Source organism: Lampetra planeri, chromosome 75 (assembly GCF_965212315.1).
Source record: "Lampetra planeri chromosome 75, kcLamPlan1.2.h2, whole genome shotgun sequence".
NCBI classification, from domain to species: domain Eukaryota; kingdom Metazoa; phylum Chordata; class Hyperoartia; order Petromyzontiformes; family Petromyzontidae; genus Lampetra; species Lampetra planeri.
In genome coordinates this window covers 1,813,612-1,837,491 of record NC_136180.1, presented here as the reverse complement: position 1 = coordinate 1,837,491, position 23,880 = coordinate 1,813,612, and the positions used below count along the sequence as shown (strand labels likewise).

At 49.5% G+C, this 23,880-nt stretch overlaps 1 protein-coding gene across 1 annotated transcript in view; it reads left to right on the top strand.

The window, feature by feature from the left end:
- The window catches only part of LOC144737882 (E3 ubiquitin-protein ligase TRIM21-like), a 33,753-nt gene that overhangs the window by 5,172 nt on the left and 4,701 nt on the right, over positions 1–23,880 (top strand). Inside the window, exons 2-6 of the mRNA XM_078620767.1 lie at positions 9,944–10,166; positions 18,209–18,304; positions 20,039–20,272; positions 21,149–21,171; positions 22,263–22,399. Of these exons, the coding sequence (XP_078476893.1) occupies positions 9,944–10,166; positions 18,209–18,304; positions 20,039–20,272; positions 21,149–21,171; positions 22,263–22,399 (713 nt within the window). The remainder of the gene's footprint in view (positions 1–9,943; positions 10,167–18,208; positions 18,305–20,038; positions 20,273–21,148; positions 21,172–22,262; positions 22,400–23,880) is intronic.

Here is a 23,880-nt window from a genome sequence, read left to right as displayed (position 1 = left end):
GGGATGATAACATCAGTTTGTGACAAGCACGTTACAGTGCAGACCATGGGTAGATTGCCATCTTCTCCACCTATGTATCTCGTTTAGTCTCTGTATCTCTATTAATTTCCTATATATCCCTAATGAGTCTCTATGTATCTCAATATATATGTATCTCATCTCTATGAGTCTGTTTAACACGTAGGCTTTCGCGACCAATATACTCCATAATGCAGGTTTTTTGGGTCAGATCACGTCAATTTACAAATGTGTCGTTAAACTCGCCACCACCTGACAGCCAATTTAGTAAGGTTTGTCACGTAGACAGAACATGCCAATTCGTTACTAGTACAGCACACAACATTTACAAGCTGAGTACTCAGATTGTAAATGTTGTGGTTTTGCTCTCCAACACACCAGTGTGCTGTGTTAGTAACAAATTGGCATGTTCTTTTTACTTGACAAACCTTACTAATTGGCTGTGTCGGGTGGTGGCGGGTTTTACGACATATTTATGTATTTGCTCTATGAGTCTCTATGTATCTCTATTACATCTCTATGTATCCCTATGAGTCTCTGTATTTCTGAGTATCTAAATATCTTGATCTCTACGAATCCATACGTATCTCTACATATCTCTACGTATCTCTATGAGTATTTATGTATCTATGTGGCTCTGAATCCATATGTATCTCTATGAGTCTGTTAGTTTATTAAGCTAACCAGGATGTGGCAAAACCCATCCCACTTTTCACCCAGAAAACTGAAGAGCAACACATACTAAGCATTACTCACCTTACATTAAAACTGACAACATTTCAGAATCAGAGTTAAAATTAATCAACACTATTTCCTAGGATATGTTAATTCGAAATGGTTATTTTCTCTCTATTTCTGTATGGTGCTCTGAAGCCCTATTTTGGGTCTGCTGCGCCTTATATACACGTTCATAGTAATAATAAAGAGTGACCAAGGTAAAAGTAAGAAAACGGTTGCACCTTCTTTGGTGCAACCAAATGATGCAGGTGTAATGTAGTAACTCGGCGGGAGACGACTTCACGGGTAGCACACTCTTTATTTCACCAACTTCGGTTCACAGGCGACTAACACCCACTGTAGTATCTCGGGTGACTAACACCCACTTGGTTACTCGGGTGACTAACACCCACGTGGTTACTCGGGTGACTAACACCCACTTAGCTACTCGGGTGACTAACACCCACTTGGTTACTCGGGTGACTAACACCCACTTAGCTACTCGGGTGACTAACACCCACTTGGTTACTCGGGTGACTAACACCCACTTAGCTACTCTGGCGACTAACGCCCACTGAGCTACTCTGGCGACTAACGCCCACTGAGCTACTCGGGTGACAAACACCCACTGAGCTACTCTGGCGACTAACGCCCACTGAGCTACTCGGGTGACAAACACCCACTGAGCTACTCGGGACACACCCTGCCGGGGTGTCCGTCTCGACTGTGGGTCCCCCAGTCCCGACCCACGTGGGCGTCGAACCACGGGTCCCACAGTCTCGCCTCCGAGCCACACAGGGCCCCGGTCCCTACAAAGACAGCGGGACTAGGGGTCTCGGGGCACTATCTCTTCAACTCCGTCTTCGATCTTCAACTGGTTAACAACCCCGAGTGCTCTCGCGCGTCCCCCTTTATACCCCACCTGCGGACGTCGCTGAGAGCACCCATCCTATTTGACCAATCACTGGGCACTCGCTACGATCCTGTTTTCCCACATCTCAGCGTGCCTCACCACCCACGCCGCGCCGCCCCGTCATCCGTCACTCCCGGCGCGCGCGTCCATACCACGCCCACAACGCGTGCCCAACCCCGCACCCCGTGCCGCCCCGTGATCCATCACTGTCACAGTCGGCGCGCGTCAACACCACCACTACATCACCCCCTACCACATAGCTCGCAGCCGACCCGGCTGCTATAAAAATATACAACACCCCCTCCCCCCAGTGTGCCCCGTAACACAACAAGAAGAACAACAACCAACGTAACAACACAACACAACGCGAACACTGCCATCCGCAACCATCAACCAATGGCACTACACAACAACAGAACAATATATACAATCCGGCGAGTGACAGTACCAAATGTGTATGCAGAAAAGAAAAATAATTTTTTTTTTTTCTTTTTTTTTTTCTTCTCTTCCGACTCGTGCAGCGTCCCATTCTTTCCGAGCGTCCCTAGAACGGGAAATGACCCCGGCAGAGGGGGAACACCGGGCGAGCTCGGTGTTGAAAAATGTCTTCACGAAAAGTGTTGTGCCCTAGCCCGAGTCCGCCTTGCCGGTCTGTCGTAGGGCACCAGACGCGGTTGACCGTCCGGCGGTGCCGGCAGTTCAGGAAGGCACGGGCCAGGCATCGGGGACCCGCGCGTGCCGCGGGGTTCCGGTTCCCGACGGTCAGCAGCCGTCAGGCCCGAGACACCTGGGGGAGGGTCAGGTGGAGACACGTGAGGATCAGTCTGCGACACATCCCTCCCCGAGTCGACGGTCACATCACACGCCCGGTCGTTACGGCACAGAACGGGGTCACACGGTGCCGAATAGGGCTTCAGTCGAGAGGGGTGCACGTACCAACGGCGTTTTCCCCATTTAATCTGTATACTCTGGGGTCGTGCAACCCGCACAATTTCCACCGGTCCCCTCCAAGGTCTCAACAATTTGGGGGACGTAGCCAACGGTGCATGTGGACAATGCAGCCAGGCCTTATCGCCTGGTTTCCAATCGTGCGTATGCACCCTCCGTCCATGCAATCTCTCGTTCGCGATTTGCCGAGACCGCAAATTCAATCTCGCCGCCTCCCGCGCTTCAGCCAATTTGGCGATATTAAATTTGATGTGGTCTGCCAATTTTGATTTTGCACGTGGCTGGGAAATCCCCAGTTGGACGTCCATGGCCGGATCGGCCTCCCGCCCATACATAAGAAAAAATGGGGAAAACCCCGTCGCCGCATGAGGGGCCATTCGATAGGCCGCGAGTACCCCCGGCACCTGTAAGTCCCAATCAACCTGATCGTCGCAGACCTGTTGGCACAGCATAGACGTAATCGTCCTGTTCAGACGCTCAACCATCCCGTCAGTCTGCGGGTGGTACGGGGAAGTCCGCACTTTCTTTGTACCCAACAGGTCGCACACCTCGCGCAACAAAACGCTCGGAAAATTCTTTCCTTGATCCGTCAGCAAGCGTTCGGGGGCGCCCTTGTCCAAAACATAACCCTGGACGAAGGCGTCCGCAACCGCTGCAGCCGACTGGTTGGCGAGTGGCCATGCCATGGGCCATCGGGTGAAGTACTCTACGCCAACCAGCAGGAACCTATTTCCCCTCGGCGTAGCAGGAAAGGGCCCCAAGATGTCTAACGCAACCAATTCGTTTGTGCGCAAAACTTGAATGGATTGCAGCGGTGGATTAACCGCCAATGGTGGCGGTTTTCTTCGGGCGCACCCTACGCATCCCTTAAGAATGTTCGCCACGTCGTTACCCATCCCCGGCCAATAATAGTCTCGCTGGATTAGGGCGAGCGTTTTGTGAAAACCCAGATGCATGAGTCGTTCATGAGCAGCCAGAACGACCCTACCCCGCATAGCAAAAGGCACAACAAGCACGTGACGCCGGGACATGTTGTCCCACTTCATCAAGAGGCCCTGTCTGCACACCCAGGAACCGACCCGCGCATCCCCTACCTCGGGAGCGTCAACTTTACGACGTAGCGTAAGCAGGGAGCTGTCGGACATTTGGAGACGGCCCCACTCAATGAGGGGCAACGATAACAGCGAGTCCCTCCCCGTGGGAGCGTCGACACCCGGGGTGTCAGTGGCGGCGAGCGCAACTCCCGCGGTGTCGGCGACCGGGGGTTTACACCGCGCCGATCCCAGCAAACATGCGCAGTCCGTGCGCGGTGGCAACCGCGACAAGGCGTCCGCATTTGAGTGTCATAATCCCTTGCGGTAAATCGTCGTGAATTGGTAGTCCTGAAGGACCTCCAACCATCGGGACAATTGGCCCGATGGCTGCGCCACCCGCATAGCGTATTGGAGAGCCGCATGGTCCGTACGAACCGTAAAATGACGGCCGTAAAGATACGGCCTGAATTGCTGTGTAAAAAACACAATCGCTAACAATTCACGGCGAGTCACGCAATAGCGTTGTTCGGCGGGGGAAAGAACTCTACTACTGTAGGCGACCACCCGTTCGACTCCCCCGACCACCTGTGAGAGCACTCCCCCGATACCCGTGTTGCTGGCATCCGTGTCAAGCAAAAACGGTTGTGTGAAATCGGGGTAACACAAGGGGGGAGCCTGCACCAAGGCGTCACGAAGGGAGCAGAACGCAGCCTCCTCTTCCGCCCCCCAGTGAAACCGCACACCCTTAGCCGTCAAAGCGTGCAGGGGCCTGGCTATGGTGGCAAACTGCTTGACAAAACGACGGTAATAGGAGGCGAATCCAATAAAGCTGCGAACCTCCGTGACCGAGGTTGGCGTTGGCCATGAGCTGACGCAGTGCGTCTTAGCAGGGTCTGTCGAGATCCCTGAACGACTCACGATATGGCCCAAATACCTGACCGATTCCCGAAGCAGAAAACATTTAGTTGGCTTAAATTTAAGCTTAGCGGAACGCATCCTGAGGAACACCGCTCTCAGTCGCTGGAGGTGCTCCTCAAAAGTCCGGCTGAAAACGATGATATCGTCGAGATAAATCAAACAGGTGTCCCATTGGAGGCCCGACAAAACCAATTTCATGAGCCTCTGGAACGTGGCGGGAGCGGAATGTAAGCCCATGGGCAAACGGTTGAATTCAAATAGGCCACCAGGTGTCCGGAAAGCGGTTTTAGGTTTAGATTCGTTATCGAGGGGCAATTGCCAAAATCCGGAAAGCAGATCGAGTGTGGAAAAAAACTGTGCTCCCGCCAAGGCATCCAGCGACTCATCCATTCTGGGGAGCGGATACGCATCCGCCATCGAGATTTTATTTAAGCGGCGGAAATCGACACAGAACCGCAAAGACCCGTCCTGTTTTTTAACTAGGACAATAGGAGCACCCCACGGACTGGAAGAGGGCGAAATAATGTCGGCCGCCAACATATCATTAACCGCCGACTGCACATGCTCCTTCTCGGCTGGGCTGAGCCGGAAGGGATTCTGTCGAATAGGGGCCGCGTCCCCCGTAGCTATGTGGTGGCGCAACAGGTCTGTGCAGCCGATATCGTACTTATGTCTGCTGAACACATCAGCAAACTCGAGTAGCAAACCCCTCAATGCTCCCAATTGCACCATGGACAAGTTAGCAGACCCGGCACACAACGAGTCCAACCACTCTGTCCCCTCATCACTTGGAGGATGCGACTCGACACTGAAATCGGCGTGAGCAACGAGCTGTTCCTCAACGGGTAGCGGCGCGGCGTGAGCCAGCACCGTTCCCTGCGTAATTATGGCCGGCCGCGACCCCGTATTCAGGACCATTACGAACGGCTCACTGTCCCCTCTCACCATGGTTTGAGCTACCGCCAAGTCGAGGCCCCTTTTGGCCCTGTTAGACGGCCCCAACAGTACTCCCTGTGCCCCCGCACCCACCCCGAGTGGTTTCCTCAACCGAAGGGGTACCAACATTTGCGATCCCGGGGGCACCCGTACAGTCTGAGTTGCCAGCGCCTGCACCGTCGCACAAACCGTGCGTATTTTGGTAGGGCTTGTCAAGAACGCAACCCGCCGTCCCGACGGAAGCTCAATGCAGGCCTGATCTATGAGAATTTTGATGGGCATTTTGGACAAAAAGTCCGTACCTAGCAAACAAGGAACGGCCAGCGATGATGATACAAAAATAGGGCCCGCCAATTTGATGTCACCAATGCAAATAGTCGCCCGAATCTGGCCGATGATCCCCAGGGATCCCCCATTCGCCGCATAAAATGGCACGTCCACAGGCAGAAGGGGTCGACTTTGGATGGGAAGAATGTTATAAATAAGGTCCGAAATGATAGTGGCCGACGCACCCGTGTCCACAAGCACCCGGACCTCAACCCCGTCAATAAACCCCGTTACCACGGACGACCCGGCCGACGCAGCCACTATCCTGTGGGCCAATTCGGACCATTCGACTGCTTGCGGGCCGTGTACGGACCCCCCCCGCCGAAGTGAACCCCCGGCACCCAGCCGCTGACCCCCCACCGCCAAGCGGCGACCCGAACGTGCCGCGTATGTGGACCGGGCGTGTGAGGTGCCGCGACTTGCCGGGTTTAGTTGGGATGACTTGTGGGCCTGGTCGTCGTCCCGACGTGGTCCCGTGGCGCGCTGACGCGGGGCCCGGCACCCGGCTGCGACGTGACCCCGAAGGCCGCAGTTGTAGCAGACGACAAGGGACGTCATAGGTTTCGGTTGCTCCAGCTTGCGGGATGAACGTGTGGGTGAACGACCTCCCGTTCTCCACTCCCCCGGACGCGATACAGCGAAGGCCTGCTCCCGATCCGCAGCTGGCTGAGGCTCGGCGATCGTGGCGGCCAGTGCCGCGTTCTCCGCCAATTTGCAGACGAACGTCGGCTTTCGCTTGAGGACCTCGTACGCGTGAATACTCGTGGCGATCGCCAGGGAGCAGATATCCATTTCGTCTGCCACATTGATGGGGACTCCCAACTCGTGGGCCAACGCCAGCAGCTGCTCCGTCACCATGGCGTCCTTCCCCTCCTTGTCCATGCGGGGAAAAGCTGCGTCCGCCAAGGCGAGCAGCGCCGTGCGATAGGCGAGCGTTGTTTCCCCAGCCACCTTCCGCCGATCGTAGAATTGGTGGCGGCAGGTCGAGGGCGGGCCGAACACCCTAGCCATCAGGTGTAGCGCGGCCTGTAGCGTTGAGCGAGACGACCTTGGGGCCGATGTGAAGGCTGCAAGCGCGTCGTCGTCGAGCATCGCTGGCAGAGCGCGCAGGGCAGTGGTGTCGGACCACCCCGACATTTCTTGATGTGCGAGGAACCTTCAGTGGAAGGCTCCCCAGTCGCCTCCGTCTGCCTTGAACGCCGACAGCGCGGGCAATCGTTGCTGGAGGACTCGGTCGTCGTCGTCGTCGGAACGATTTTCCCCCGCGCCACCGTGGTTGTACAAAATGTCGGCTCTGTCAGCAGTCGCACCCTGGAGAGCTCCGGCGCGCGCCGATGACGCGGGCCGCGCTGAGTGGAGATCTCCGGCCACGTGGTGTCCCCGTTTCCCGCCAAACAATGGCGGTCCCTCAAAAACGGCGCCAACCTCAAAAATTTTGGCGCGAAGCGCCTTCTGGCGGGAACCCTCCAGCCGCGCCGCCTCCTCCAACCCCGCAGCCGTCCCTCCGCCCGCTGGAACGGAGATCTCCGCCAAAACTGCAGCGGCGGCGAGCAGCAACTCCGCCAGGCGGGAGTGCGCGTCCTGTAGGCTGGTGTCGGAGGCGAGCTGAGCGTCGGCCATCGCCGCGAAGTGCTGCATCGGCGGCAACTCCTCGTCCTCTCCTCCCGAGGTTGGTGTCTCCGTTACGCCGTCGTCTTCCCGATCTCGCTCGTGGGTACGGGTAGTCTTCCTAGTATCCATTCTTCTTGAAGACAGGTTTACTTCTGACGCCAGTTGTAATGTAGTAACTCGGCGGGAGACGACTTCACGGGTAGCACACTCTTTATTTCACCAACTTCGGTTCACAGGCGACTAACACCCACTGTAGTATCTCGGGTGACTAACACCCACTTGGTTACTCAGGTGACTAACACCCACTTGGTTACCCGGGTGACTAACACCCACTTAGCTACTCGGGTGACTAACACCCACGTGGTTACTCGGGTGACTAACACCCACTTAGCTACTCGGGTGACTAACACCCACTTGGTTACTCGGGTGACTAACACCCACTTAGCTACTCGGGTGACTAACACCCACTTGGTTACTCGGGTGACTAACACCCACTTAGCTACTCTGGCGACTAACGCCCACTGAGCTACTCTGGCGACTAACGCCCACTGAGCTACTCGGGTGACAAACACCCACTGAGCTACTCTGGCGACTAACGCCCACTGAGCTACTCGGGTGACAAACACCCATTGAGCTACTCGGGACACACCCTGCCGGGGTGTCCGTCTCGACTGTGGGTCCCCCAGTCCCGACCCACGTGGGCGTCGAACCACGGGTCCCACAGTCTCGCCTCCGAGCCACACAGGGCCCCGGTCCCTACAAGGACAGCGGGACTAGGGGTCTCGGGGCACTATCTCTTCAACTCCGTCTTCGATCTTCAACTGGTTAACAACCCCGAGTGCTCTCGCGCGTCCCCCTTTATACCCCACCTGCGGACGTCGCTGAGAGCACCCATCCTATTTGACCAATCACTGGGCACTCGCTACGATCCTGTTTTCCCACATCTCAGCGTGCCTCACCACCCACGCCGCGCCGCCCCGTCATCCGTCACTCCCGGCGCGCGCGTCCATACCACGCCCACAACGCGTGCCCAACCCCGCACCCCGTGCCGCCCCGTGATCCATCACTGTCACAGTCGGCGCGCGTCAACACCACCACTACACAGGCATTGATGGGAAGGAAACTGGCACTATTTGGACACAATAGTGCCAGTTTTAGGATGGACAACAACAGAACATTTTAAAGTGTGGTGTTGTTGTTTGAGGAAAATTTTAAGGATCCGGAAAGAGTGAAAGACAAAAACAGAGAATGGATTGACGACGACTTTATAAGAGATTGGTGCTGGAAAGACATGGCACTATTTGAGTCATATTGGCACTACAAGACAAAGAAAAGTGGAAAGTAATGACTGTTTCAGTGGACACCTACTATGGGGGCTATCAGCCCATGGATAATGATGATAAATAATTGCAAAAAGCATCAAATTACAGAGGTAGGCTTGTGACATTTTTCGTGATTTATAACACGTTGTGGATTTACAGAGCAGGCATGATGCTCCCACATCTTAAGACGCTGCTGTGCAGAAACAGAGCGAGTACGCAACCCACAACATGCTGTATACCATAATTAAGGTTTTTTAGGGTTAGATCGTGTAAATATAAATGTGTCGTTAAACCTGCCACCACCCAACACAGCCAATTAGTAAGGTGTGTCACGTAAACAAAATGTGCCAATTCGTTACTAGTTCAGCACACTGGTGTTTTGGAAAGTAATCCCACAACATTTACAAAATACCATGTATGTATGTATAACCTCTTTCACACCGTACATAGCCAACCGTGCTAATTGGAGGTGACGGGAGAAGGACAACAAACTAAACTCAAAAAAACTCCCGGTCTCTGGAGTTGTCATCTGGTTAAACAAAATATACTTGTAACCTGAAACTGTCTTTTGTCTCGCGAGTCCCTACTCATGTTTCGTGACAGTACAATACTAAACGAAACTCTTTTACATTTTACCAGATAAGGCCCACTGAGCTATATAGCTTTTTTTCAGAAGTGACCTGTCTATAACAAATGAATGCTCAACCAATTGGATTATCATCACGTGGAAATTCATAGCAGAAGTCAAATCCTCTAAACTCATGATTGTTAATTCTAAACGTGGAGGGGGAAAAATGGAGGACCCGGAAAAAAATCCATGCAACCACCACGGGAGAGAGAGGCAGACTCCAAATATACAGAAGCAACCACTGTCAGGGTATGGGATCGAACACACAACCTCCTGCATACCAGGCAGGGTTGTTAACATCTCCGCACCGCGGTACCCCAGTGTTTGTTGTTATAAATGCAGAGGGGAAAACTGGACAACCAAGGAAAAATCCATAAGATCACAGGGAGAATGAACACCCACACTCTAAATGTATAGCAGATTTCGGGGTCGGGATCAAACCCACGACCTCCTGTGCACCAGCTGAGATAGTTAACATCTTGCCACCGTGGTGCCCCAATGTGGACAAGTGAGCTACGGGAGATATAGCCGCTATTCATGGTCGCTCAGTGAAGACTGTTTGTACCAATAGGTACTCAAGTCTCAGCCCGGAGGGGGAACGGCCGCGGAAGGAGCTCAACCCGAGCTTGGCACTACCGAGGCTCCCAAATCTGGACCTCTGTGCTCAGCATGGCAAGGCACTTGCCATGTTCTGCCAGGAGCATGGGGCGTCTGTGTGCGCCAACTGTGTCACGAGCGGTGCACACCGGGGCCACAAGCTCACGTCAACAGAGGAGGCTGATCGGCAGGCAAAGGTGAGGTGCTCTGAACGTGGCAACCGCGTGGTGATGGTGATGGTGGTGGTTGTGGTGGTGGTGATGGTGGCGATGGTGGTGGTCGTGATTGTAGTGGTGTTTGTGGTGATGGTGGTGGTACCGACTGGTGGTGGTAGTGGTGGTGATGTTGGTGCTGGACGGTAATGCTATGGTAAGCAGTGCCATGTGCGGAGGGCGAATTTAAATTTGCCATTCTCCTCATGGTGTTTGTAGCCACCACAGCGTCCAAAGTGGGCTCTGGACAGATGCGAGGGGCTGGTAACCTCTCCACATTCAATTACCACTAATCCACAAAAAAATATATACAGCTAAGCTGTCCCAGGGGAGACAGTCATCTATGATGTCTCCTGGCCAAACTTACATTTGGCGGAGCCAGGAGATTGAATCCTTACCCTCGGGGTCCCTATAGAAACAGCAAAAAGCCACTGCGGGTGGCCACCTGGAATGTTCAAACGCTCACTGCGGAGGAGAGGCTGTCACTCTTCTGTCGGGAGCTTGACCGGTACCGCCTGGATCTCTGTGGTATTTAGGAGGTCCAGTGGACCGGCTCTGGCTCCTGCCACCATGAGGGGTAGACAGTCCTCTACTCGGGGCAGGAGACTGCCAAACAACAGGGAGTGGCTCTTCTTCTGAACAAAATAATGAATGGGGACTGGGAGTGTGGCGGTGAGGTGTGGGAAGCTGTACGCCCCAGACTACTTTGGGTTCGCCTTCCTATCAACCAGAGGCGAGGAGTGGAGGATGTGGTTACTTATGCCCCCACCGAAGATGAACATCAGTGGAGGGATGCCGGCAAGGCCGATGAGTCAAATGCGTTTTATGACCTGTCACAGGTGAGAGCTAAAGTGGCCCCTCGAGATAGAGTCATCCTGTTGGGTGACTTTAATGCCCGAGTTGGTCATGATGCTGGCACCTGGTCTGGATTGATTTGAAGGCATTGGCCGGGTTAGCACAATAGCATCGGTAGGAGGCTGCTTGACTTTTGTGCAGCCCATGAGCTTGTAATTACCAACACTCTGCTCCGGCATCGGCGCATCCACACAACATAATGGATGCACGCCAGGTCAAAGCAAGAGCATCTGCTGGACTATATAGTGACGGAACAGTGGATGCAGACCCATGTCCTTGGCACCAGGACCTACTTTGAAGCTGATCTGCCCACTGATCATAGACTTGTCATCTGTAAGATGCACCTACATTTTTCCACTCTGCTTTTGAGTGTATACCCAGGACCCCATTTAAACAGACAATGGCCTGATCTCAGATAGCTGATGAAAGTTGCAAGCGAGATTTTCATCATTGCTTTCAGCTGAGGTTGACCTCGTCCCCCACTCATGATGCCGAGGGGAAATGGTTGAGGTTAAGGACTGTGGCTCATGCAGCTGCAATGGCTGCTTTAGGTACATTGTCCAGACCTCCCCAGAGACCCTGGCTGACAGGGGAGGTATTCAGGCTGTCTGATAAAAAGCACCAGGCCCACTCACCACCTATAGCATCCCACATCAGAGAATGAGGAGGCTTACCGCAGCCTTCACTCGGAGGTTCGGAGAGCCGTGAGGCGCTGCAAGGATGGGTGGTGGTCGCGGGTTGCTGAGGAGATGGAGTCTGCCTCAGTAGCTCGCAACCACAAATCACTCTAACTCCATCAAAAACGTCACTTGCAGTCTTACACCTATCACCATCATTAGGGGAAAAAACAGTGATCCAATCTCCGACCCCCAGGAACAGGTTTTCAGATTTTCTGAGCATTTCTGAGGTCTTGGGGGAAGGGAAATCACTCAGCTTGGAAAACATAATGGGGAAAAGTGAGGATGACCCTGCTGAGGATGCAGTGTCTTAAATATTGGAAGAAGTAGTCACCCCCTGGAGTGGCTGGCTGAGGTGCCAGTTGTTAAGGAAGAACTGACGGCGATCCAGAGTCTTAGACCGGGAAACGCACCAGGCAGCGATGATCTCCCAAGCAAAATGCTGAGGGAGGGTGGTGTTTGTACACAGACTGCCCTACATGACATTATAATAACAGTCTGGACCACTGGACGGGTTCCACAGAATTGGGAGGATGCCCTGGTGGTTCCCCTCTTTAAGAAGGGGGACTGTACAGACTAGGCCTCGGCAAGGTAAGGTAAAAGTTAAAATGTAAAAACAACGAGCCTATTTTTACCCTACCTTTTACCTTACCACAATACAATCACTCTAACCTACCTTTTACCCTTTAGCAGGTAAGGTAAAAGGTAAAAAGCAACGAGCCTACCTTTTACCCTTACTCCATATAAATTACCCAATTACAGGGTAATTACTAGGGAACTACACATGAACAAGGTTTATAACGGTAAATGCTAGGGAGAGCGCTTTATGCATATAGAATACTCTCGATGATTCCAATTTTACACGCTTGTTGTCGTTGTTGTCATTGTTGTCGTTGTTGTCATTGTTGTCGTTGTTGTCGTCGTCGTTGTCGTCGTTGTTGTATCCTCAAATCTGGTAACTAAATTTGTACCCACTTCCTAATGTGGTATCGACTGCAAACTTGGTATACTTATGTCATACTGATGACAACACTATATTCTATCATAAAATCCTTTTTTAAATCCTTTATATTAAGTTCGCTTGCTTGCTTACGACCGTGCAAATCTTTCGGTCGTTTTTTAACCCACTTCCCATGATCCAATCGAGCTGACATTTTCCACACAGACTCGTTGTGCGTGACAATTAATGTTCGTGAAAATGTTTTTCCAAAATTTTACACTTATTAGGACAAAAAAAATATATTTAATTACCAATTGCTTAATGGTGCAATGCACTCATCTGACCCATAGGTGGCAGCCATTTCAAGCCAGAGGACGAGAGGACTCTAGCCGCCACGCATATAAAGGATTTATAGTGAAAAACTTTGTTTTTACGGGTTATACTTGTTATATGTTATGTTTCGGCTTGGATCTAATTGTCCACGCTCAACTGACGTTGGCTGTAATTGGCCACGGGCCCTTACGTTTTGGCAAGCTTCGGGGCCACTTCCTGGAGTCGTGGAGTTCTGCCATTACTCGTACATTTAATAAAAGCGTGTTTTTAGGAAAGTTAACAAAAAATATTACTTATTAAATGTAGGCCACGGACTGCGCCACGGAGCTTTTAGTGGTAAACAAGGTACAGTATTTACCGGGTAATACTTCGCGCTACCCTTACCCGACCGGGTAATTCTTCCGAGCTACCTTTACCCAACCCTTTACCTTACCCCTTGGCATGTCGACACCTTTACCCGTTACCTTTACCCTTTTACCCGGTAAAAAGAGTAAATTACCTTACCTTGCCGAGGCCTAGTACAGACTGTAACAACTACAGGGGCATCTCACTCCTTTATGCTGGGAAAGGTCCTGCCAAAGATTATTCAACATCGCCTTGCCAGGTACGCTGAGGAGAGGTTTGCGGAGCCTCAATGTGGTTTCAGGGAAGGGCGGTCCTGCACAGATTCTATATTTTACGTCCGTCTGCTACAGCAGAGATGCAGGGAGTTCCAACACGACCGATGTCTCTGCTTTATTGACCTGGTCAAGGCCTATACATTAAAAGGCATCGCTTTCCCACCTGATGATGGACGCTTGTGTTGCGCCCGAAACGTCGTGATTTATTTTATTTTATACCTATGTGACTTTACCAAAAAAACCAAAGAGTATCATTAAGGACCATAATGATGGTGAGCAAGCCCAGGGTTAAACTACGTGGCCGGGAGTCGGAGCCATTCCCTGTTCACCTTGAGTTGCGACAGGGGTATCCTCTGGTTCCCACGTTATTTAACGACTATTTCGACCACGTAGTTCATTAAGCCTTTGATGGTTTTACCGGAGGAATTTCCATCTGGTACAGATATAATGGGAGGCTGATCGATGTCCGGGTGCCGTCAAGGGATGGCTCTATATTGGTCAACCACGTTATGTATGCCGATGATCCAGTGATTGCTGCTCACTCAGAGGATGAGTTGGAGGCACTGCTCCTGAAACTGGAGCGTGCCACTAAGAGGTGGGGCCTTACCATCAGCCCCACCATAACTAAGCACCTGCCTGGGTATTTTGTACCATCAGACACTCAACCCCAACAACTCCCAATTGGTGATGGGGCAGTTGTGGAGAAAGTGGAGAGTTTCCCATACATGGGCAGTGTGCTCATGACCAGCTCCAGTTTGACAGCAGAGGTCTCACTCCGAATCGGTCAAGCGGCATTAACTTTGCATCGGCTGCGTAACGCTGTATGGAAGCTACCCGGTCTGTCGCTCCACACAAAGTTTCGGGTCTTCTCGGCCACTGTCATGCCCTCCCTTCTCTATGCTTACAAAACGTGGACCCCCCTAATGAATCATCTTTGCCAGTTAGAAACATTTAGGCTGGCCTGCCAACGATCTTTCCTGGGTTTAACCAGGCTGGATTGTGCCAGGAGCTCACAAATCCTTGAAAAATCTAGGCAATGTCCCAATGGTGAGCTCCGGCAGGCAAGGCTGTGTTGGTTGGGTCATGTAGCCCACATGCCCAGCCACCGCTTGCCTAAACAGTTTTTGGTTATACCAGCTAAACGGCCGTGACACGGGCTGGAGAAGAGATGGAGTAATGTGGTACAGGAGGATGTAGAGCTGATTGTACTTGCCGATGACTGGTACAAGCGGTGTCAAGATCGGCCTCTGTGGAGGAGGCTCCTGAAGGACGATACTGGGCAGTTGGAGGCAGTCGCCCTCCAGCAACAACGGTGGACAGAGGAGCGATGCTCACAACAATGAGCAGACTGCCGGGTGGCAAAAACATAGCAAGTTCGCATAGTAGGGGGCACAGGTGGTGCATCAGCCAGTTATCTCAGTCAGTCGAACCATGGCACCTGGGTCTGCCCCATGATGTACTGCTGGTGGGTGTTTGATACTTCACGTGGCCTTAACATGCCATGCACATAGCCTGGCACAAGCGCCATGGTGAGATCACTGTCACTTAGTGGGAAATGGCGGTTGTTGGTGGTGGTGGTGATGATGATGGTGGTGGTAGTGGTGATGGCTGTGGTGTGGCTCAGAGGTCAGATTCGAATCTGGGTTTGGGCCAAGCATGGTTGTGACTGCTCTCCTCGATTGATGCGACTTAGTGAGATGAGTGCAGTCACGAAGCAAAAAAATGTTGGAGTTTTGCACTTGAACTTTGTTTTAAACTCGACTCGTGGTGCCCACTGGCACACGCAAAACTAAAACTAAAAAATCCACATTGATAATAGATAAACTTGCTAAAATCAACAGCGTTGCATTGAACACGCCTCGCATCGTTCCAGGACTGTGGTGCATTTAGTAAACTATAATCTAACAAAAAACTACAAACTTTTTTTTTTTTACCAGGAAAGGTCCACTTAGCTTATACAGATATTTTTCAGAAGCTACCTGGCCATTACAAATCGTAGCTGAAGCAAGTTGCATATCATTTCAATATTTATAGTAGCAGTGAAACAATAAACACGTGATGTTTATTCTAAATGTGGAGGGAAAATTGGAGGACCCAGATACAAATCCACGCGACTGTGGGAAGAGAAAGGAAGAGAAAGAGGGAGAGACATGCAAACTCCACATATACAACAGACATCAGGGTTGGGATCAGACCCCCCACCTGTATACCAGGCGAGGGAGATTAGATCTCTTAGCCACCGTGAGTAGGCTCTGTGAATCCTGGTCTCCTCCCGCTCTTCAATGAACCACTCAATGAGGGATTTGTCGATCGCTCATATAATGCAAGACCTTCGGGAGAAAGCCTTATGAAATTAGCGGAGGGTAAATCATCATCACGATCGATGGGGCGAGAGTCTCAACGTCTTACAATTTGTCAGCCAGAGAGTGTCAAAGGTCGTTCCGGACCACAGCATTTCCGAGCCGGGCACAGTCTAGTCGCTTCTTTCCTGACTTCTGGAGACAGATAGGAGGGCGTACTCTCACCTGTAGTTTGGTCGTGATAAGTCTGTGATCTGTCCAGCACTCAGCACCTCTCATTGCACGGGTGAGTAAGACGTCTTTTATATCGGAACGTCTCACAATGATGTCATCTATTAAGTGCCAATGTTTGGCACTTAATAGATGCAACGTGGGTGCATCCGGGATGTATTATATTTGTATTTTATTTGAAATATGGTGTTCGTGATGGTCAAGTTATGCTCAGCGCAAAGGGTCAATAACCTCATGCCATTTTGCATTAGCTTGCCCAATGCCATGCTTACCAATAACTCCACTCCACACCTCATTGTCCTTTCCCACCCCAGTATTGATGTCACCCAGCAAAAAAATATTATCATTGCTGTGGATGTGACGGTGGGCCTCATTTAGTGCTTGGTAGAAGCGATTCCTAACCTCGCTCTCTGATGGTAAAGTCGGTGCATAGCCACTTATAAGTGTGGCATAGTGCTTCTTTGCTAGCGAGATGCATATAGTAATGAGTCTTTTATTTATGTCAATCGGTGTCTCTGTGAGATTGGGTAGGAGACTGTTTTTTAATTCAAATCCCACACCATGTAGATGTTGTCCTCCTTGGAGGTATCCCTTCCAGAAGAAGGTATAACCCTGGCCTTCCTCCTTCAGGGAGCCTTCATCCAGGAGTCTGGTTTGGCTAACAATGTCAATGTTTTATCGCTTTAGTTCCGCTGCAACTACGGCAGTTCTTCGATGGGGTCTCTCAGTAGGGTTTTTACACTCCACGTTGCCAGTTTAAGGGAGATTATTTTCTTATTATATTCTTAGGTCTTTCGGTAATGTCACGTAGATTGACCCAAGAATATGAATTCCTGTAGTCCTGAAAACTTTAATTCAAGATTTATTTTCTTATTGTTTTTTCGACCGCAGACTGGAACAACCCTATAGGTGCGATTACCTATCCATGTAAGTTTGAGTTTGTAATGTTTAGGCCACCTTTTCAAGGCCCCTTTCCATTCGGGGTGATCAGTGCGGATCCTAAATTGGACTACTCAGTCACACAGGGGTTTGCCGAGAGCAGCTGCAACTCAGTCCCAGCTGCTACTGACCAAATGCCCTGTGCCGCTGGCGTGCGGGGCTCTGACTAGGAGCTTTTGGATATGTTCGTACCTGCTCCCCTCACCAGACCACTCAACGCCGCCAGACTTTTCTCCAGTTTTTCCAGATGCGCGATTCACAGAGGCAGAAGTGGGTACCTGCGCAAAGAGTATATTTAGAGTGCGGTTGGGGGGGTGCAAGTCCCAACAGCACTTCTTTACTGCAATAGGGTGGAATCCAGTGCAAAGGGAGAACCCAGGACGACTGGCACTCTTCCACAGTTGCAGGAGGCTGCCGGAGCTCCAGTCTATCGGAGGACCACCTTTCGCACGCCACCAGCACGTTGCTTCAATCTCAGGGTGTGCTCCCCTAGCTTTTGTCTTCCCAGACTTATCCACAAGGCCGCGGGAACACGGCTATAGACACAAAGACAGATACAACATTTTTTTAATAATAATGTTAATAAATAAATAAATAGGTTTGATGAAATAATGTAGTGGTACTTGCATGTATGTGCTTAATTTGTGTTCAACGATTTTGCTTCTAAAAACATCTGGCATGTCTCACACCCCCAGAAAGGGCATCTCGCACCCCCAGGGGGTGCGTGCACCCCAGGTTTAAAACAACTGGTGTAGTGTATAGCGTAGTGTATAGTGTAGCTTATAGTCGTGTCATGAATAGTAGTGTAGTGTATCATCATTACGATCCATGAGGCAAGATAGCCCGGAGTAGGTGCCCACTGCACTTTTCTTCACTTGTTGTTTCCACTTTCTCCTCTGTCTTGAAGTGCTAATATGGCTCAAGTTAGTGGCTACATCTTTCTGGCACCAATCCCCTTATGACGCCTTCTTCAAGCCATCGTTTTCTGTGTTTGGTCTTCCTCTCTTTCTGGTTCCTTACATTTTTTCCGAACAACAACAACCCTTTTCATTTAATGGGTAAATATCGCGTATGATTTAAATCGTTTTGCTATAGGCTTTTTTGTTTGGTTTGTTTTCTTTTTTTAAAACAGGAATCCCTTTCGTGTTCACTCCAAAAACTTATGACACATAATGGGAAAGTTTCAGCAAGATTGAATATACTGAAGAACACGGAAGCCAATGTAGAGGTGAGACCCAATAACACAATAACACGAATTCCCATGAAATGAAGATGACTGATGATGATACAGATACTCGACTTTATTAACCTTCCAGGCAATAATAATAATAGATTAGGCGTTTACGATGTTCAAACAGCAAATAGACACCGATTATATAATTCACTGTGTAACAAAATAATTTTTTTGTTCCTGGGTAGTAAGTAAGCAAAGTTTGTGGGGAATAATAGCCATTTTCTATACTTTTGAGGCATAAGCAATTAGAAAATAACACTTACTACCCAGGAACAAAAATCGTGTTACATCGTGAATTATCACGACAAGGCATGATCAAGTCTGCACCAACCACAACATCACACTTGTGGTAAAACGTAAAAACAAACGTGCTTTGATAGTAACATATGCACTAGCTTTGAAACTGCTCAACCCGGGCTATTGATACTTTGATATTTGCATTGTCATCGTGCTGTTCGCCTTTTGGCGTTATACTCTGTTATAATACCGGGACTCCTTTTTTACCAGTATCACTGATTGTCGTACACCACTATCAGGATGATCACCTTGATACATCTGATGGTTAGCTTGAAACATCTTGATACTGGTTGCAGGCCAATTAGTTCCAAGGAGAATGCCTACATTATAATCAAAGCAGTTTTATTTGCATATTTTACCACAAGCATGGTGTGTGGTTAATGCAGACTTGATGAGGCCTTGTAGTGATAGTCGGTGTCCATTTTGGTTTTTGGGTGCCCTCGTGGCTAGGAGATGTTATCTCCCACGCCTCGTATGCAGTAGGTTGTGGGTTTGATTCCGACCCTGAGGATGCCTGCTGCTGTATCTTTTGAGTTTGGTTGTCTCTCCCCCCGTGGTTGTTGTGCGGATTTGTCTCCAGGTCCTTCGTTTTTTCCAAACACATTTAGAATCAATGTTACGCATTAAGATTATTTGACTGCTGCTATACATTTCCACCTGATGATAATAATCAATTTGGTTTAGCTATCAAAAAATATGTTTGAACATCTTAATACCTCTTGTATTCTTGTCAGAAACAGTAAAGCCTATTCCTACGTATTTTTTTCATTCCTCCACGAATTCCTTTGTTTAGATGAATACCTTGCTGCCCTTTGATTCAGAACATTAATACCGATTCCACTTAATGCCGATATCAAACCGGCCACCACACGACATAGCCAATTAGTATGGTGGTTTGTCAAGCCAATAAAATGTGCCAATTCGTTACTTGTTGGAGAGTAAAACCCCCCACAACATTTGCAATTCATATACTGACGTTTCGCCGGTAATTATTAACAACCAGCCATATCAGGTGACAGCCAGAATTGTGGAGAAATCTTCCTGTTTCGGTCTTAAATGTAGGAGAAATAAATGTGATGCCAATTCTGAACCAATCAGAAGAGAAGAGGGGGGGTTAATATATTAATATAAATTGCAATAGACATCTACTATTGGTTGGGTTATTGCAAGCTGCCGTCATGCTGGTGTGGCGCGTTGCTGATGCTCCTACCAGCGAATTGAGCGGCAGCTCCGTCAATTGTTCTTTCTCGCATGCCACAGTGTGTCCAATGCCCCTTCGCCTCCGCCAACCCACACTCACATCCACGTGGCAAACTTTGGACGAATGACAGTTCGCAACTCACGTGGTTCATGCTTATCCATGCAGCGGTGGTACTTGCAACTACAACTGTAATCTTTTCACGCTAAAATTATATACTCGTCCTCTTTCAGGGAACGTCAGCAGCTTTTGACAAATCCATAGACGACGCTTTTAACGCTGCAATCAAGTCCCTCGAGGAAGAAAGGGCCACGCTCAAGCAGTTGGCACATGCAGAACAGAGTCAACTATTGGGCCTAATCCGTGCCCAGATGGCGCCCCGAGAGATGATGGTCGCTGAGATGGTGGTTGTCACCAAAGAGGTGCAGGCGGCTTTGCAGGAAGCGAATCACGTGCGGGCTATCCAGGTACGTGGAGAACAGAGGACACCAGTAGTGTGGAAATGGTCAATAGCACCTTCTGCTACTGCTGCTGCATTGGCTTCCGGTTGCTGAACGGAATACCGTGTTATAAGGTCGCGCTCATGACACACACAAAGTGCCTGCCACGAATGAACCACACAATACTTTCGGTGATCTCGTCAAGGAGCTGTATACCACCATCATGCGAACTCCTGTCATCCTTGCAGCAGCAGTGGCAGCGGTGGCTATTGGCTCAGCCGTCGAACAAAAACGGTCACCACTTCATTGCGTGGCATTTTCAAACACGCTGCTTCTGCGGCCATCTGGAATACGTTTCCTTCTGATATTAGGAAGCCACTGAGAGCTACGATGCACCTTTACATCATCTAGATTGACAAACTCATTTCTTTAGTTTAACACGTAGGCTTTCTGTTTACACGTAGGCTTTCTATTTTCGACTTAAAACCATTAGATTTGTATTTCAGTTTTTTAAGTAAAGTGTTAGACTCGCAAACCAACTGACCTGGAAGAACTTAAACATTATTTTGTGAATGCTGAGTCATCATGCATGCCTACAGCTGTGTTTTAAAATGTTTTTTTCTGAACGATGGGCGACATATACAAGTTTATTAATAATTCGAGCATATCTAATCAATACCATAACAAATTAAATAAACTAAAACGTAAACGTCTATTACTTGCAGCATTCATATTAAATTCATATCAGCATCTCGAATGACAATACAGATATTAAACGTTTTTTTTGGTGTAGCATTCATTTTGGGACACCCCGTATATCAACATGAGATGAGGTTACCCTGAGATGGTGACCAGCTTACCAATGGATGTCTCACGCGTGCGCCCCCTGTCCCTCTGTCGCAGGTGAGCGGTGAGTTGGAGAGAAGGTAGGTCGCGCACCTTCACGTCACTCCACGGCCACTCAACTTCCCAATCCCAGTTTAATTGAACATTCAATATCCATATTTTACTGGTACTACGATGGTGAATAAATAATATGCTCGCTTTACCCTTCCCCGCAATGATAACACCAGAGTTGTGTTAAGATGTCGAGACACCTACGATCGTAAGTCCATCAAGTTTGTGTTCACCCGCACATCATGATTGTAGTGAAACATGCAAACAGACTTCGATAAGAATAATCTACGCATTGCCATTGGAACTGATTGGCCTACACCAGAGCTACAGTCTCCTTTATGGCCTTGTCATGAAGGAGACTGTATTATTGCCATATTTTATCATCATCGTGATAGTACCGACCCTGATGCCTGCCGCTGTATATTAGGAGTCTGCATTTCTCTCTGTGTCCTGGTGGTTGCGTCGATTTTTTTCTCCGGCTCCTCCGGGTTTTTCCTCCACATTTAGAAACATGCATCTAGACTATTTAGATTATTTTGCTGCTATAACCGTCAAATTTGTAAGCCACTTTGTTGAGTTATCATGTGTGTCCAGGTAGCTTTAAAAAAATAAGTTATTACCTCAGTGAGATTTGTCTGGTAAAAGCGAGTTGGTTTTGTGTTATTTGTATGTTTGGGTAATTTTTTTACCTTTCTTGTACTTTTCACTATGATCATGTTTTTTTGTATTGTTTGTTATAACGTTTGTATCCGTGCCTACTGGAAATCTGTGAAAAAGAGATTTATACCTCATCGGATTCCTCCAGGAGGCTGTTGCTCTGGTGCAGGCCAATCAATTTTGAAGACAATGCATACATTGTTATTATTATCAGTGAACGTTTGTTTTCATGTTTTGCAACGCGCGTGATGTGTGGTTCACGCAGACGTGATGATGCCTTGCAATAATGGATGTGTTTATTTAGTGTTTGAACATCTTAACACAACACCTGTATCATTATTCTTATTCTTACCGGGAAGGGTATTGCAATCCTATTCTTTGTAATCATCTTGATACTGGCCAACAAAGGTTTTCCTATAGATCCACGATATTCTCATTCCTTATTTATATTTTCCACGTTCAGGATAACGGCCGCGATGATGAAGAACCCACCAAATGACAACATCGTGACTAGAGACCTATTTTCGTCCTTGCGTGGCCTGCTGGAGAGTCTCTCCCCAAGAATCTCCAATTGGAAGACAGAAAACGCGATGCTCAGAAGTAAGTATGTGTGTGTGTATGCTTGCGGTGGCGCAGTGGTTAACGAATGGCTGCGTTGCGAACCAGGCGACCCAAGTTCAATTCTCGCTCATGGCCACCAACACCAGTGATGTTTATATGAACCGGTCCTGGGCTCCCAGCCCCCACCCCAGCTCAACTCAGCCTCAAATGAGTACCTGGTGTGGTGTGTAGTAAACATCACCGCTGGGGAGACAAATGTGCCCGGGTCTGGTGATAGCCAACCACCCCCTCAGTGCTGCTCGATAACAACACTGGCCCCTGCAGACTGCTACAGGCTATACAGGGGATAGTTTTATTTGGCGTCAAAGTTGTGGAATAGAGAACACACTTAATAATAATATAATTAATAATAATTTACAATTGTAAAGTTCTGCATTTAATCCGTAGATCCCACCAATGTGCCGCTGTGTATGGAAAGTCAGGAAATAAACAGAACCTGCAGAGGGCAAAAGGCCATAACTAGGCAGATGGTAAAGGCCAATTTACCCATTCACTCACCCACCTCACTCACTCACCCACTCATTCATTCACTCACTCACCCACCCACCCACTCACTCACTCACTCACCCACCCACTCGTTCACTAACCCACCCACTCACTCACCCACTCATTCACTCACCCACCCACTCATTCACTCACCCAATAAATAACTCACTCACCCACTCACCGAATCACTCACCCACCGTTCCTGTTATATATTTTGATAACGATGAAAACGTTAATAAGTGGTACATCTGGTGATCGAATCTAATTGCACACATATATTTATATAGCACCTTCATGCCAGGCGCTTGATGAACATGGCTTACAACACGGTGACACAGAATGGAATGGTGTAGTCGCGAGCTACCAGGTATTGAGGAAAGAGTGACAGCAACTACAGAGGGTCTATTTAGGGGATCACGAAAGGGGCTACAGGGGAGGCACAGGAATGAGTGGAGGGGTGAGGAGGAGGGAAGAGGACGAGAATGGGCAATGGAGAAGAGGTGTTGAGGCTCTAACCACCCTCCTGCTATCCGGAGGCTCACTGCCATGCGGGGGAAGTGGGATGTCCATATCGCGTGCTGACTGAACATGGAAAGTGCAATCAGCTATTCCACAAATGGAAATATTTAAATGAAGGGAGTTACCAGATGCGTAAAACACGAATCTCACATTAATGAATGTGACTATGTCTGTGTGGCCACGCCATCCAAAAACAAAGGAAAGCTGCTACCGCCTACGAATTCAGAGTTTGGGAACGAATGACTGCGACGAAGTGAAGAGGCGCAAGAGAACGGGCGGCAGCGGTCCAGGCGAGCTACAGCAGGGAGAGGGGTGTTCCGTCAGCACGCACAGGATCTGCTGTGGCACACACCGAATCACAAGTGGGGGGTGGGGGGGACGCTGGTATACAACCCGAATGGACACTCAAAAGGGGCGCAAATGAGCATGGAGAGGTCGCATGCATAGAATTGCAC